This window comes from Drosophila ficusphila, unplaced genomic scaffold (genome assembly GCF_018152265.1).
Source record: "Drosophila ficusphila isolate 14025-0441.05 unplaced genomic scaffold, ASM1815226v1 contig_791, whole genome shotgun sequence".
NCBI lineage: Eukaryota > Metazoa > Arthropoda > Insecta > Diptera > Drosophilidae > Drosophila > Drosophila ficusphila.
In genome coordinates, this window is record NW_025064737.1 from 680,888 (window position 1) to 697,219 (window position 16,332).

The 16,332-nt window shown below is 41.8% G+C and overlaps 2 protein-coding genes across 3 annotated transcripts in view; one reads left to right on the forward strand and one right to left on the reverse strand.

Moving 5' to 3' along the window:
* Positions 1–13,194, forward strand: part of LOC108093546 (zinc finger protein rotund) — a 50,093-nt gene extending 36,899 nt beyond the window's left edge. For both annotated transcript variants that reach the window (XM_017193642.2, XM_043209178.1), the window contains 2 exons: positions 9,335–10,361; positions 11,404–13,194. In XM_017193642.2, coding sequence (XP_017049131.2) covers positions 9,335–10,361; positions 11,404–11,720 — 1,344 coding nt within the window. In that variant the 3' untranslated portion in view covers positions 11,721–13,194. The remainder of the gene's footprint in view (positions 1–9,334; positions 10,362–11,403) is intronic.
* On the reverse strand, positions 13,173–16,251 carry LOC108093547 (modular serine protease). Its single transcript, XM_017193643.2, has 4 exons — positions 16,191–16,251; positions 15,595–15,904; positions 14,195–15,193; positions 13,173–13,477 (listed from the first exon to the last, which is right to left on the reverse strand). The coding sequence occupies exons 1-4, from the start codon at positions 16,249–16,251 to the stop codon at positions 13,180–13,182; spliced, it is 1,668 nt and encodes a 555-aa protein (XP_017049132.1). The 3' UTR covers positions 13,173–13,179.
* Positions 16,252–16,332: the final 81 nt, after the last annotated feature.

The window sequence follows — 16,332 nt, forward strand, 5'->3', positions numbered from 1 at the left end:
ATTCTTTGGATTGACTTCCCTAGGCTTTTAAAGTAGGCATTCTGTGAAAACGGAAAATAATCGTGTCGCTTTTCAATTTCGGTTCTGAATTGAAGAGCAGCGGCAGCAAAATTAACGAACAGGGCGGGGAATTTGATTTTTCTGTTTTTTGTAGTCGTTTTTTAGGCGTCAGCTGCAGTGACGCCGGTATATGTCTGTGTGCATTTGGAAAGTGTGTGTGTGTGTGTGTGAGTAAGCTTTGGTTTGAGGTCCTGAGGATGGTTGCCACATTGAATTCGTAGTTATTAATTCGTATTGAAATGCACACATTGATGTGAGTGAGAGTGTCTCTCTCTGTGATTATGTGTGTTAGTGTGGGCGTTCGTGTGTGTGTGTGTGTAGTATTCATAATTGCACTTGTGTGGGTTTCTATCTGTGTCCGACTGTTTTGTTTGTATTCAAAGTCCACAAATACGAGTCACGCATCGCAATAAGCCCATACAATCCCCATGCTCACCTCCTTTTCCCAAAATGCTTTTTTGTACTTTTTTGTTACGCCCGTGTATGTCTGTGTGTGTGTTAAACTACGTGTGTGTGTGGACTGTCCGTTGCGTTGCGTATTTAAAAAACAAAAACACAACCAAACTCCATAAAAAATGTTTGGACATCCAACAAAACATGCAAAAAAAGAGCAGAGTTGAACTGTACCGGGCAAAAACGAGTCGGAAAAAATGGCATCAAAGCACGTTGACAGTGTTGCCACGTGGTGATAATTAATTTTTCACACACAAAAGTTGATCAAAATGTTTTTACCAGATGTAACGAAAATATACAGAAATATTTTGTGTCAGGCGGAGAGTAAATTATTACAAAACAAAAGCAACTTGAAAACTAATGAAGAAAAAAAACATTTTTTTAGAAATAAAATCTAATCTCAGATTTGATCTATCAAGAAATAGTTGAGATAAATTTGTATATCTAATTGATATGTTCACAAATTACTTTGTTCACTTTATTCACAAATTACTTTGTTTTTATTAGAACGCTCCGTTGAAACAATCCACAACATTAAGTTGGTTAAATATGTGTTATGATCAATAAAGAATTGACTTGATCAAAAAGGCTTTCGGGGTAAGAAGCTAATTGTTTAATTTCTCTAATAATTACACAGGTCTCCGAATTGTTCAGGATAGAATGATTTTTTTAATCCACGAATTATGTTATAAATGTTAATCAAAATTAGTTATTATAACGTGAACTAATTAGCCAAATATATATACTTTAACATAATTATCGTTTCTCTAATAAACAATTTAGATAGATTACCTAAGTGACTTATTGTGAACTCAACTAAAAGCCGCAAAAACAACCTGTTAAAGGATTCCGGCTCAATCGGCGCTTTGTCTAACCCAATTCTAGTTGGACACTAAAACAACAATTTATAATAAATTGTATTTTTCAATGGCAACTCTGCTATTTTTTTAGGCCTCCTCTCCCTGTCGCTCCTTGGGCCAGGATGCAAAAAAAAACACCTAAAAAACAAAATCTAAAAGCGAAAACACAAAAGCAAATGCAACGGCAAAGGCAAAATCACCAAAGCGTTGGGGAAATGGTTGCAAAAAAAAAAAAATGATTGTGTTTTGCGAACGGGGGTCAAAATGCACAAGGTGCAAGCGAGACAAGGCGACAGAAAGGAAAAAATTTATTTCCTGTGGCAAGAAAAAAAATTGGAAAAAGGAGGGGCGGCCGAGAGAAAAAATGCACAGCGAATGGAAATGGAAAAAATGCTGGGAAAAAATGTGCAAACTGCGAGCGAGTGGACGGGAAGAGGGGTGGGGAAAAGAGGCGGGAGAGGGGGAGGCGTTGTTGGGCGAAGAAGTCGAGGCAAGGTTGCAATGCGAAAAAAAGAACTTAGAAATATCAGCAACGACGGCAGCAGACAAACGTCGACGGCGGCAGAGGGCCGAGGGGTTGGGTGGAAAATGGGTGGGGAGGAAGTGGGTGGTGGGGTGCTCCAGTGGGTGGTTGAATGTGAGGTGGTTGCTGTTGGCAGTTAAGCCAGCGCGGTGGCTTAGGTCAGGGCGGAGGCTGCTGCCTCTTCTGCTGCTTTTCGTGCTGCTGTTCCTGCTGCCTGAGGTGTCCTGGCCTGCCCCACTCCACCTCCCTCTTGGGGCCAGCCACCCCCTTTTTGCCACATTTTTTTGGGATTTTCCAGCGCTCCCCCTGTCAGGCTGATTGAGTGCTAGAAAGCGCAACCACAGAAATGAGGCGGCCACCAAAACAGTTGCCTACTTCCCGGCGCTATTGATTAATCTGGCAATTCGGGGCATTTTAGCTGAAATATCGCCGGGAAAAACAAGCCACAATAATGACTTTTGTTAATTGTTGACCAGTGCCAAATAAAAACAAAACAGTGGAATTCAAACGCACACAAACACAGCCTGCAAAATCAACTGAAAAGCGCGCTCTCTCTCTCTCTCTCTTTACCGTTTGGTTATCCGTCCCCTCTCTTGTGCGCAATAAAAAAAGGACGTTCGCATCAAAGTCGAACAAAACAAAATGCAAAAAAAGCGGGGGAGGGGGCGGCAGTGGTAATGGGGATGGGGTGTAAAGGGGGGTGGGGCAGACAGGATATTTGGGGCGGCAAAGGCTAACAGCGAAAAAAATTCCAGTGCGTCTGTGTGAGTGTATTGGCATGGCTATGTACTTGTGTGCGTGGGTTTGTCGCCGGCGCAAAATTCCCCTTTATTTTTTACACAATTTTTTTCCGCGTTTTTTAGAGCCCCCACCCCCTCCGTATGACCCACCCCCTTTTGAGTTTGGGTCAATGTTGGCGCTGCTCGTGTTGTTTTTGTTATTTTTCTTGTTGTTGCTGGCAGGTGGCAGCGCTGCCGGCGCCGCAGCATTTGAATAGCGCCAACAGAGACGTTGACTGCGACGCCGCCGTCCGCCGCCTATGCAACCAAAAACTTTTTTCTCTGTGTGCGTTGGATATTTTTTTGGTTTTTTTGCTGTGTCCTGTTTTTTTTTTTGTTGTTGTTGGATTCCTTTTTTTGCGCTCGCTTAGTTGTTGGCGCTGCTGCTGCTGCGGCCGCTGCTTTTTTCGAAGTTACCGCCTGGCTGTGTATGTGTGTGTGTGTGAGTGAGTGTCGGCCGGCGGCGGCCTTTAGTGAGTCAGGCCTACACCCACACCACCCACTCGCACCCACACACACACACACACAGAAACAGACTCCGCTGCCGCTGCGTTTTGAAGCGCCGCAGTGGTGTTAGTGCGCGTTTTGTCTGTCTGCCTGTCGATGCTGCGTCGCCTCTGCATCAGTATGTGTGCGCTTGTGTGTTTCAGATTTTTTCATCATCGCTTTAGTTGAGTTTTTACATTGGTGACGGATCGTGCTCTCGGCTCCGGCACGCTCGCCAAGTCCGTTCAGTCTGCTCCGTGTTTTTTCTCCGTGCGCAACATGTTCCTTGAGTCCGTACCGCCGACGATATCAACAAAGGATACGGATACCGTTACCGATACGGATACAAGTGCGGATGCGGATGTGGCCACCACTACTACTACTACCAGTGCAGCCAGCGAAATAACAACACGACAACACCACGAGAAACGTCTTCGGCGAAACTCCTTCGCCTCCTGCTCGGCGTCGCGGCAACGTTAAGAAAAAGTATCTCAGCCGCAAGGAAAGCGCCACGAAAAAAATATTGCGAAAAAAAAAAGAAAAGAGTGGAAAACTCACACATACAGCCGTGGGTTTTTTTCTTGACTTGGTCTCGGTTTCCGTTTCCGGTGGTACGTGTGCGCGCTTTTAGACGTTTTCCGGCTTCCCCGCTCGCCAGTGTGTGTTTATTTATTGTTGGCCAAGAAAAAATATCGGTCGTGTGGGTGTCTCTCTGTGTGTGTGTGTGTGAGTGTTGGTGTATCTTAAGGATACGCGAGGTTCTAACGGAGCGCGTCCTTGTCTTGGTCACGTGCAGAAAAAACCAGAAGAAGGCGAGCCAAGCAGCCACAGCTGGCTTTGTTTTGCTTGCGAACGTGTCCTCGAGTGAGAGTGTGTGTGTGCGGAGTAGCTGGCGGGCTTTACATATAAATAATAAATGTTCTTGCCGGTCGCCGTGCATGTGCTGGTGTTGGTGTGCCTGCACAGCGTATCAGCTGTTTCTTGTGTTCAATATCAAGGTCAAAACAGCTCTTGCAACTTGGGTGTGCGTGTAAACAAACGATTTCCAAATCTTATGGCGTCGGACACAATAAAATGGGAAATTTAGGCTCTAAAACTTATATCCATTTCATGGCACTTTTTTTAATAGATAATACTGGCATTAATTACTGGATCTTTGTGGTACAGATGTGATTCTTTTACTGCTTTACTTCAATTTGAAACGTTAGAAATCTCCGAATTGTTATGAAATCTAGATGTTCGGGATAAGCTAGAATCGAAACATTTTCATGGTGACAAATGCAAAGGAAATTTGTTGAATTATTCTATAGAAAGTTAAAGAGGTTTTAGTTATGAAAAGTGCAAAGGTGATAAAGTCCCGTATTTTTTTGTTTAAAGTTAAATTAAATTATTAAGAATGGGCATCAGGAATTTTTCAACTTAAAAAACAAAATGTAGCAGATCTCAAAAAATAATTTAGTCACTTTTATAATCGATGATTGGAAGAGAGGAAATAAATATTTGTGCATTTTAGAGCCCCTGAAACCCAACGAATATGACTTTAAGAAATATATACGCTTTTAGAAGGAAAAAGCTATTACTATAATATTAAAAAAAATCATCTTTTCACCCATCTGTCATCAGGTTCGAATTATAGTCCTAATCAAAATCATGAGGCCCGCTGGCCTGTCAAATTGTCTTTCCTCAAAGGTTCCCAGCATAATTCCTTTAAATATCATTAGCTCGACGACCGAATATTTTTCTAGTTGACTTCACCGACTCGAGCTTTGAGTTGATCCGGTCCAATCAAGCTGAAACTAATTGGGCACCGCAAAACACCTGATTCTGAGCTGGTCCAGCATGATTTTTGGGTTCTCGAAATTTGATAGGCTGAGAAGATCGTTGGTCGACCGCCAGAGTAGAAAGGAGCTGTGAGATTTCAGGCATTATTCCAGAAACCAGCCGTTAATATAAGCTTTAGATTGGCAGATGTTGTTTTATTGGGTTAATTTGGCCAGAAAACCCGGGCAGAGCGATCAGTTAATCAAAGACTAGCGCGGCGTTAACAACGTTAAAAACGGAGCCCCGGGCGTACGCTTCTAATAAGATGAACTCATTATTTTTAATTATGAGAAGCACACATAATATTAATTGCATATTTTAAGTGATGTGAAATTAATTAATGATTAGTGCAAACAGGCAGACAAAACAAACTCCTATGGCAAAATGCGAAATTAAATATCATTAAAATGCATAAGAAACTAGCCATGTAAAAAAGGTGGACACAAAGAAAAAATGTATCGCATAACACCGCGCAATGCATTTTTCATCAACTGACAAAAAAAATTGTGGAAAAAGCGGAAACATTTTTGTGATTCTGAACAAGTTAATACTAAAGAGCGGTGTGAAAAATGCATTAATCAGAATTAAACAAAAAAACACAGCAACAACAGCAAATTATGAATAATAAAAGAGCGCGCAAAACTTTTTACACATTTTTCAATTAATAACATCCCTCGCAATCTGTGAGGGAATGCAACCGGAGAGCTGGGCGAAAATATTGCCAAACCGCTAAATGTTAATTAGTTAAAAGCCCAAACTACGCATTAACACAATCGGCAAACCCCCAGGTCGCAAACCCAGGCCCAAACAAACCCAAAACCCAAACTCAGTGTAAATGCAAACACAGACAGAGCATCATATTTTTCCCCAGTTTTAATTTTTTGCTTTTTTGTTTGTGATGTTTTTTTTTTTTTGTATTTTTGTTTTCTTTTTGCATTTTTGTTTTACGCCATTATTACATTATGTGCAATCCTCTTATGTACTTGCCTATGCGGAATGTTTGCGCTGCCTTCTACATAAATTAAATGGCTATGTCAAAAAAGTCAATATTTAGCTAACCAATAAAAGAAAAAGAAATCACACCACCTGACTGGCGACAGCAGGTGTGGGAACAGATTTATATAGCTCTTCCGTGGAGATGAGAAATGCGTTTCATAATGAGCAAGGATCATTTCGACTGAAGTTACGGCCAACTTAACACACGTGAATCATTCCAAAACATTGAAATCAATGTGCTTCGAATTTAATGATTAAAATTACATTCATATATTGAGTAATGTGTTTCTGGTATGCATTTCAAGCTGAAAAGCCATTTAAATTCATTTCGCATTTCGTTTTCGCCACCAGGCATTCCACACAGCTCATTGTCGTGTCAATTAAATCTCGGAGAACTCTCAGCTCTTACATTTCAATTCCATAAATAATTTGTTAATCATGCATTAACACTTGCAATAATTAAACCACCGCGGCAATATATTCACTTACATTTGCGTGTCAGCAGCCAAAGTGTTGACATATCTATTTTTCAATCCTTTTTTTCGAGTAGGCAAAAATCTAACCCACAAAAATACCGTTCAAGGTCAATAGTATAGATGCAAAAAATCAGTTTTTAGCTATGTCTAAACAAACTAATAAAAACAAGGCGAAAAAACAGCGGCATTGCCAGGACAACAGAGCATACAAACGTTCAACTCATGAATGAATAATTTGTCGCGTTTAGAAATAGGAGGTCTCAAATTGGAGCATTTCAATACAATAAAAAAAACCGAAGCAGAAAAAATACCATCGAGGACTTTCACCTGGAAAATTCCACAGGATGTCTGCGGCATGTCTGCGCTTGAATGACTAGCTATCCACAGGAAAAAAAAGCGGGGAGGTGGAAAAAGCACAGCCAAGCATTTATACAAATATATAGAAAAAATCTAATCGAAGGCAGTCCAAAAAGAGAAATGCATAGAAAATGGGAAAAATGGAAAACGCGTCGCAAAAAGTCGAGGACAAGCCGAAAAAGCAAATTTCGTGTGGAAAAAATATTTCCGTCGCGAAAAAGGGGATAAGAAAAAAATGTGAACAGGCGTAGCAATTGAAAATGCAAAATAAAAAGTGAACTGTGGAAAAAATGGCGTTAGATTTAGGACAACAAAAGCAAAGACAAAAAGTCGCTTTTCCGGATCGGCGGTGCACCCAGTCGAGACCAAAGCGTTTTTGCGGTTTCGTCTCGCAGGTTTTTAGTTGAGCTCCGTCTCTGTTTTTCCTCTTTATTTAATATTGGCTTTGGCAGTTGTGGCAGAATGTCAACAAAGCGCTAACACAGATTCAACAAATTTATTCTATTCCGCGAATAGTTGCTTTCGCATTCATTAGAAGCCAAATTGGGAATCTTGAAATCATTCTGTGAGCAAAGGGCTGAATGTTAAATATTTATTTTCATTGGGAGATGAAAAGTTAGGAAACTTAACTAGAGGTGGATGTTTGTTATTATCACCTCTTTAATTTTTCAATTTACATCCAAAAACTCTTTTATTATTTCCGCAACTTCCGAAAAGCTATTAGTTTATTTTTCAATAACATTTCTTATTATGGGATAGTATAACATTATGTTGCTTATACCAATTTCTTTTAAAGAAGGCTTTAGCGTGTCTAGATAAAATCTATGAGATCATAAAGAAAATCCCCACGACATATATTTTTCGGGCCATAATTCTAAAAACAACTACCATACCAACAAATAAATCATTTCTTCGACACTTTAGAAAAAAACTTAAATCTAACGAAGTGAAAGTGAAAGCTCAAAAAGATAACTCCAATTTCTTGTCGAAATAAACTTGTGTTCGGACCAGTGAAGTGAAATTAAACCAAAATAGATTTAATCAGCAGCCAAATGGAAGGCCGTCTTATCGAGTACCGGCCGATAGGCGGAGGCCTCGACTACCACCACAACTCTCCGCTGATCGGGGAGATTCCTCCCGCTGGCGGGGATTACTCCCATGCAGTGCATCGGTCCATCGATCACCTGCGGAACAGCCTCAATGAAAGAGTTGCGTTGGGGCCACTGAGTGTGTTCTCCAACACGGCGGACTTGAGGAGCTCCGTGCTCAGCTACAGCCAGCAGCCCCACCAGCAATCCCAGCCACCGCAGCAGCAGCAGCAGCAACAGCAGCAGCAGCAACATCAGCAGCAGCAGCAGCAGCATCAGTACCAACTGGTGCCGGAGCCCAAGCCGAGCATCACCAATCTGGAGAGCAGTGTGGCCTCCTCGGCGGTCAGCGGACCAGTTGCCACCACCCAGAAGCACGTGAACGACGCGGTGGTGAGCAGCAGCAGCGGGAGCAGCACCACCGGGGGAACCGCACCCACTGGATCCACCAGAGGGCGGAAGTCGCGCATCTACCCCAATCCCAACCAGCACATCATTGTGACGAGCAACAGCGTGGACAACGGCGGCATCCGGATGCAGAATGCCACGCTGAACGAGCGGAATCCCCAGAATTCCTCAGCGGGAAATGTGGGTGTGGCCGGGGTGACCACTGCAGCGGGCTCGGGGAATGGCATCTCCTCCTCCACCAGTTCGCCGCACCACATGACCCAACTGGACGTTAAGGACACCAAGGTGAAGGGGAATTTTTGAAAAGAGTTCATTTGTTCAAGGGGTACATTTTCTTAACACAAAACAACAAAAAGTGGAAACTTTAAAAAATGTGTTTTTTATTTTTATGCTTTGGTTTAATTTATTTAAAACAAGTGTAATCTGATCGACCATTAATTAAACTACATTACGTCTAAAAACCTATTCTTAAGCTAAGTAGGCCACGTATCTTAGGTAAAAAGATTGTTGAGAGGAGATTACTGATTTAGTAACCTCTTGTTAGAGACAATCTTGTTAACAACATTTAAATCAATGTTTGTACTTTAAAACAGATTAGGATGTGCTTTAAGATGCATAATTTTTTTTTAAATTCTTTTAAATATTATAGTTTTGTTTATTGTTTTAAAAGGTTTGTAAAACAACAACCACAAAAATTTTAAATAAGGAGCGTGGTTTTCCTGTTTTCCTTTTTTTTATAGTAGAAAGCCTAAGAAATAAGACAATTATACATATATTATTATATGTATATGATTATATTATATTATTTAAAGAGATTGGAACAAACATACCTCTTACTTCCCTCAAATTAGGGAATATAATACCGGGGAATATAATTTTTTTTTTTATGATCAATTGCCAAATTAGTTTCCTTTAAACTACGCCCGAGACTCGCAAGCCCAAACCGTTTAGCCAGTTCCACCAGCAGCCAGACCGCATCGATTCCATTTTGTTCCCCATCATTATATATCCGCCTTGTCCTCCGCAGATCTTCAGCTCGAAGGCGGACCTGCAGCTGCACACGCAGATCCACATGCGGGAGGCGAAGCCGTACAAGTGCACCCAGTGCTCGAAGGCGTTCGCCAACTCGTCGTATCTGTCGCAGCACACGCGCATCCACCTCGGGATCAAGCCGTACCGCTGCGAGATCTGCCAGCGGAAGTTCACGCAGCTCTCGCACCTGCAGCAGCACATCCGGACGCACACGGGCGACAAGCCGTATAAGTGCCGGCATCCCGGCTGCCAGAAGGCCTTCTCGCAGCTCTCCAATCTGCAGTCGCACTCGCGTTGCCACCAGACGGACAAGCCGTTCAAGTGCAACTCCTGCTACAAGTGCTTCTCGGACGAGCCGTCGCTGCTGGAGCACATTCCCAAGCACAAGGAGTCGAAGCACCTGAAGACGCACATCTGCCAGTACTGCGGCAAGTCCTATACCCAGGAGACCTACCTGACCAAGCACATGCAGAAGCACGCCGAGCGGACGGACAAGCGACCGCCCATCGCTCCCGGCAGTGCGGCGGCCATTGCAGCGGCAGCCGCTGCTGCCGGCGGAGCGGCCAATCCCGCCAACGGACCGCCGCCGTCCTCCAATCCCGCCCAGCACCAGCGCAGCAACCTGGGCCTGCCCCCCGTCTCGATCGCCCCCAGCGACAACGGCTACTGGCCAAAGGTGAGTCCGGACTCGGCCGCCGCCGCCAACGCCATGGAGGTGATGCACCAGCAGCAGCAGCAGCAACAACAGCAGCAGCAGCAACAGCAGCAGGCGCACCACCACCATCCGCAGCACGGAGTCCCGCCGCAGCAACACGTCCCGCCCCAGCAGCAGCAGCAGCAGCAGCAACAGCAGCAGCAGCAGCAGCAGCACCACCACCCGCAGCAGCAGCCGCCGCCGCAGCACGGAGGCATGGAGGCCCACTACGCGCAGCCGACGGCGCCGAACAGCGCCCAGAGCAACGGACACGGACCGGAGCTCCAGCCCCACCACCGCATGCCCGATCCCGTGCGGGAAGATATAGGTAAGCGATCAGCAATATAGTAGACTCTGTTATTTAACCTATTAAACTAGATACACGAATCGACAAAATAGTTACACTGAATAGTTATTCTCGGTTATATAAATAGTTATAGCTACCTGAAAATAGTCTGAAGTCCACGGAAACTGTTAATGAAAAATGTTTCTTTACGACGATAACAAGAATTAATTCTTTCAAAACAGGAAAGAAAACTATGGGTACAATAAATTTAAGTTACATTAATAAAATTAATTGTAATTAAAAACATTGAATCCAACACATAGTTGATTTTATACTTCAAATGCTATCAGTTTTAAATACATTTTTTTAATGTTAGTTTAACAACAACGAATTTATAGCTGGTTTTTCACTAAATTCTTTTAATTTTTCCTTTTTTTTTCTTATTGCTTATATGGAAACTATTTGTATTCGGTCCCTTCAATTGATAAGCATACTGCATAGCAAAAAAGCTTTAAGAAACTTTCAGTGAGGTAGTTTTAAAAATGATTTACTGGATTGCCTACAAAAGACAAACTGCAATATTTATAATGTTTAAAAGTAACGATAAACTTGTAATTTTGATCCCATTTAATTAACGTTTTCCGATCCCATCTGACTATGGTCAAGAATAACTTGTAAAGTTTTTTTAAAAATAGAATCTCCAAGGTTTTAACTCCGAAGTGAGCAGATCCAAAACTCACTGCGATGAGCAATTCAGCTCAAACTAAGCTTCGCTATTAGGCAAAAAGACTAAGTTTATATTCTCAAAGAATTAGAGAACAAAAAAGATTGAGATCAGTTAGCCTAAATTTCTGGCAAAGTAAATTTCCAAATGCACCGACTGCTTTTTAGTTAAATTGAAAATAAAAAAGTATATTATATTTTCCATTATTTTATTTCACAAACCCAAAAACGGAAAAATTGTTAACTAAATGGCATTCAATGGAGTGGACATTATTGCTCGACAATTAAAGCGGTTGATTACCGAAACTCACACCTTTTTTCTCTAAATAACTTTATTTTGGATCTGTATTTTCCTTTGCAGTTTCAACCCCCAGTGCCGTGGGCCCGTACGATGCGGCATCGATAACGAAGACCACCAGCAACTCGGCGTTCACGCCGATCAACTCGATGCCGCCGCACCTGAACTCGCTGAGCCACCACCCGATGGCCCAGCGGCCGTATCTCTACGATGCCATCAGCTTCCCGAACAAGAACGTGAACCAGAACAACGCGAACGCGTTCCCCAACCAGCTGATCTCGCTGCACCAGATCCGCAACTACGCCCACCAGCCGGCGGGTCTGATGGCGGGGGAGCATCTGCTGGGCGTGAGCGTGGGTCCTGGCAAGGACAAGGGATAGCTGGGGGCATACTTCTAAGTTGGGCCGGACCCACCCGTTATTTATCCCGGCAGAGACGAGGCGTGCATTCCTGTACAGTATTAATTTGTAGTTAGTCGTAGCGCGTAACGGACACTTGTAATTTTGGTAGATCTTATTTCTGTTAAGTTAGGGGAGCTCTCGCTCCCTCGATAAGCAAACTGTAAATGGCCAACGATACGTACTCTAATTTTACCAACACCGTCCAAACCTAAGTTTACACGATGTCTTCGAACACGAACACCGGAATCACGGGTTCTTAATAAAAAGAATGCCTGCGTTGCACTTGTATACTAATTCTGTCCAGCAAAAGTTTCCCTGTCAAGTGATTAGTTTTCCTGGACCTCGTCTATTGCCGCCTGTAAATATATACTTGAAAGTGAATTTATTTTCGACGCACAAACGGATCTCGCAGTCTTGAATCAAGAAGAATGAAGTGAATAGCTGCAAACTAAGCCGATATATGTACATAGATATTTACATCAACCTAAAGGAACTTGCCGGCAAACGTAATTTACATTTAAATACAAATCTTCATATATATTTGTTTAGGTGTATCGTATTTAATACAGACATTTCTGTGAGAGTCCTCTCGAGAAAAAAACACAAGAATTAAGAATTAACAAGAAATCAAACGTGTTTACAACTATAGATGGAACTATGCGATAGATGAAAACTATTTTGAAAGAACCTTTTCTAAGTATATGTTGGCAGCTGCAAAAACGAAGGAAAAAACAGAACCGAACAGAGATGTTGTATTACTTTTTGGAAAGACTGAAGTGATCAAAATTAATAAACCAGAAGAGTAAAACGGAAAAATGAAAAATGAGAAAACAAACATTTTAAAAAGCGTTTTTACCGCAGTTACTAAGCAAACTGAATGTGTCCTATAAAATTTCGTACTAAATGGCAGAAACTAAACCTAAACGTAAATACGAGTATAACAACATCAAATGTAATGTATTATTAAATAAAGTAATTTTAATCTAAACCTAAACTAAATTTAAACTAACCCATAGCTAGTGTTTAACTCCAGAATGCAATCTCAATGTAAAGACAAAACCCAAAATGAACACAAAACAAAATACCTACAGTTAAGTGAATAGCAAAATGAACTCGGAACCACACACACACACACACACCCACATACCAGCATTAAATAGAAACATTTGGGGTATTCAGATAGCTGAGCTAAATGATTATTTGTTTTACCGTCTAACGATTACAGCAGATTACAGCACTAATTCAATGGCTAAGATATGCGAAAACAAAGAATAGTTCCCGGGATCGGGAACTTCGATCGCTGAACAGCGTGGATGCTCGCCGATATCCACCGGAATATGCATACATACTTAAATAGTTGTCAATAGTAGATGTGTGTTCCTCAGTTGATGTAAATTGATTTTCGATTAACCACGAACTCAACCCGTAATAAAGTGAATTAAATGTTCCCCTTCGCCTGTGTTTCGGCAATATCATTTTGAATGGCCTTCACAAATGGGCCGATGTGGTATTTCACAAAGCCGTCGCTAATTATTTCTTTTAGCTCGTACCGTCCCGACTGCCTCTTATCATCGATGGTGGGACCTCCCCAGCTGAGGCCAATATAGTTTCCAGAGATAACCCAGTCCTTGGTCACTTCCTTTGTGAGGCAGGCGGGTCTCAACCTGACGTCGAATTCCAAGGGTTGCACCAAGTGCACCACGGCCAAATAACCCTGCGACACTCCATCCGATACACTGCAAAGAAATTGGGATTGAAGGTAATCGATTAGCAACCGAATAGATTTAGAAATATAATTAGAAATGACTTAAGAAGAATAGTTCAATCAAATATTGGCGATCAATTGTTTTTTTACTTAATATTTTATATACACTTTGTATGTATTTTTTTGTTTTATTGACTTTTACATTGATTCAAATAAAATTATTAAAATTTTTTCAACAATTATGGGATAAAGTTATTAAACATAATACAAAGTGCAACCTTTGTTTTTTTTGCATTGTAAATATTTTATTATAAAACTCGACTTTTTACAACGTTATCATATAGTTGCCATAGAAAATATCAAAAATGGATATAACGGAAATAAAATTATATCATCGTTGCTTTTCATTAAACGTGATTTCTGAAACAACGACTCTTGAATTACAAAATAAATTTCATTTCGGAATCGGACGACTATATCATATAGCTGTCATATGAACCATAGTCGAAAATACGGAAAATTAATAGAAAAATCGTCATGGCTTCGATGTTGTTCAGCTTTTATGAATTATGTTCGACATATAAAGGTATAAGCTTCGGCTTGCTGAAGCTAGCTTCCTTTCTTGTCTTTCTATCTTTTTAAAGTCTTTATAAAACCAACAATTTTAAATCACGCAAAAATGATTACTCCTTATCAAAATTAAAAAACCATCAAATACTATATACAAACTTCAGTACAAGTGACTTACCTCACATTGTGGATGTAGGAAATGTTGTGCAACTTGTACGGATGGGGTTCGTGTTGCAGAAAGGAGTTGATATTCAGCTCACCTTCGGCCACTGTGTAGAGCACCGGTTCCGTGGAGGCCACATTCCTTATAGTTGCATTGCGGAAACAGTGTGCCGTGGTCACAAGGATATAGGGCGACACGATGGTCGCCTCGCAGACGGCACGAAACTCCGGTTTGTGACCGCGTTGGAAGATGGTCATCAACCATGGAGGAGTCGACAAGGATGAGGAGTTTTTCATCTGCCACACCCCGCAAATGGGCTCGCAGGTTGGTAGCTTTTTGGAAACCACCCAGCTACCATTCCCATGGCAGAACTGGATGCCATTCTTATCCATCTGCTCATAGCCGGAGGAGCAGGTAACCTCCATTTGGGTGCCCGTCGGCAGCACCGGACCATCACAGTCGATCAGGCGACCATTTAGGGTGCACTGACCCGAATGCACCAGACTGCCGGTATATTTACACTGGGACAAACATCTGGCCATCGGATACCGCCACTTGTCGCCGTCGCAGATGTTAATCTTTATTCCGATCAAGTCCTGACCATTCAGGCATCTCAGGTGCACCACAGTGTGGTCAGGAACAGTGGCATTCCTCTGGAAGGTGGACCCACCTACGTAGTCCTCCACCACCATGGAATTTGAGGGGTCACGCAGCTTGCAGTGGCGAATCGCCCAGGAGGGTTTCGGGCCTCCAGACACGGAAGCCTTTGGGGGGTTTCTGGCCAGGCAAATCTCCTCCATCTCATCGGAGCCGTCGACGCAGTCGGAAATGTGGTTGCACAGGGCATTTGGACTGACGCAGGCGCCATAGAGACATCTGAATGCAGGTGGAGGACACTCAATTGCCTTACATAATGTAGGATCCTCATCTCTTGCGTTCTTGCAATCGGCCTTCCCATCGCACACCTGACTCCAGTTTAGACACGACCCCTTGCAGTCGAACAGCTCCTCGTCTCTGGAAGACGTAGACAACTTTTGATCAGCCAATAAAGTCTATCTGAAGGCCTTACTTAATTATATTAAAAGCACAGATAATTAAGATATGCAAACAGTAAAAGAATTGCTATGAACCGATAAGAAATGCCAATATGATATTTGTCTAAGGGCTTAAAAAAACACTTATAAACGAGTTTTTATATAAATTATGGACTGAGCAATTTTATTTTAACGTTTTGATTTTCTCCTTCCAAAACTTTAAATAATAATGTATTTGGAAAAACTGACTTGCGATGTTTACCATAAATTTAATAAATAAAACACTTAGCCTTAACTACTGTAAGAAACATGGATTCCAGCGGATTTACTCTTACCACCTTTCACCTTACACCTTACTGACCTTATTTTACCACAACTTACACGCAATTTCCAGTGAGGTCCTCGTACTCTTTCTGCAGATCTGCATCAGCCGAGCACTCGAATTTGTTCTCATCGCTTCCATCCCAACAATCAATCTTTCCGTCGCACTTGCGAGTTGCATTCAGGCATCCTCCATAAGTGCACCGAAAGAAATTCTCACCATCGCAGACTTTATTGTAACATAGTTCAAACTTTTCATCTGGACGCTCAGAGTCTTTCCTTGGCAGACAGTTGACGATTCCGTCACATATCTGATAATTCTGAAGAGTCTGGTTGTTTGTTGTGACACAATCGAGCGAAAATGTCAAATCTAAAATATTGACAATTAGGACTACTATTCAAGAACATCTGCTCCATAGAATCCCTTTTAAATCTCACAAGAATCTGAGCCAAATACCTGAAACATCTTTTTGAATACTCAAAAAATCTCCACTTTTCAATAACAATAACAGATTACCAATAATTGATAATCAGTGACTTATAAGTATCAAGAAATGTGGTGATTCACTTTACTCAAGCTTGTATTGCTTTTTATAAGAAAAACAAGAATTTTCAACACGAAATTCAAAATTGTTGTGTAAGGTAAGGGCTCTTACCTAGAATACACAGTAACACCAAAAACAATACGATATCGAGTAGCGATCTACCAGGTTTCATAGCTAAACTCATCTGATAACTTTAGCAAAAGTAAAGCAAATATATAGAGTTCCAGAATTTGAATTTTTATTCTGTTCCCGA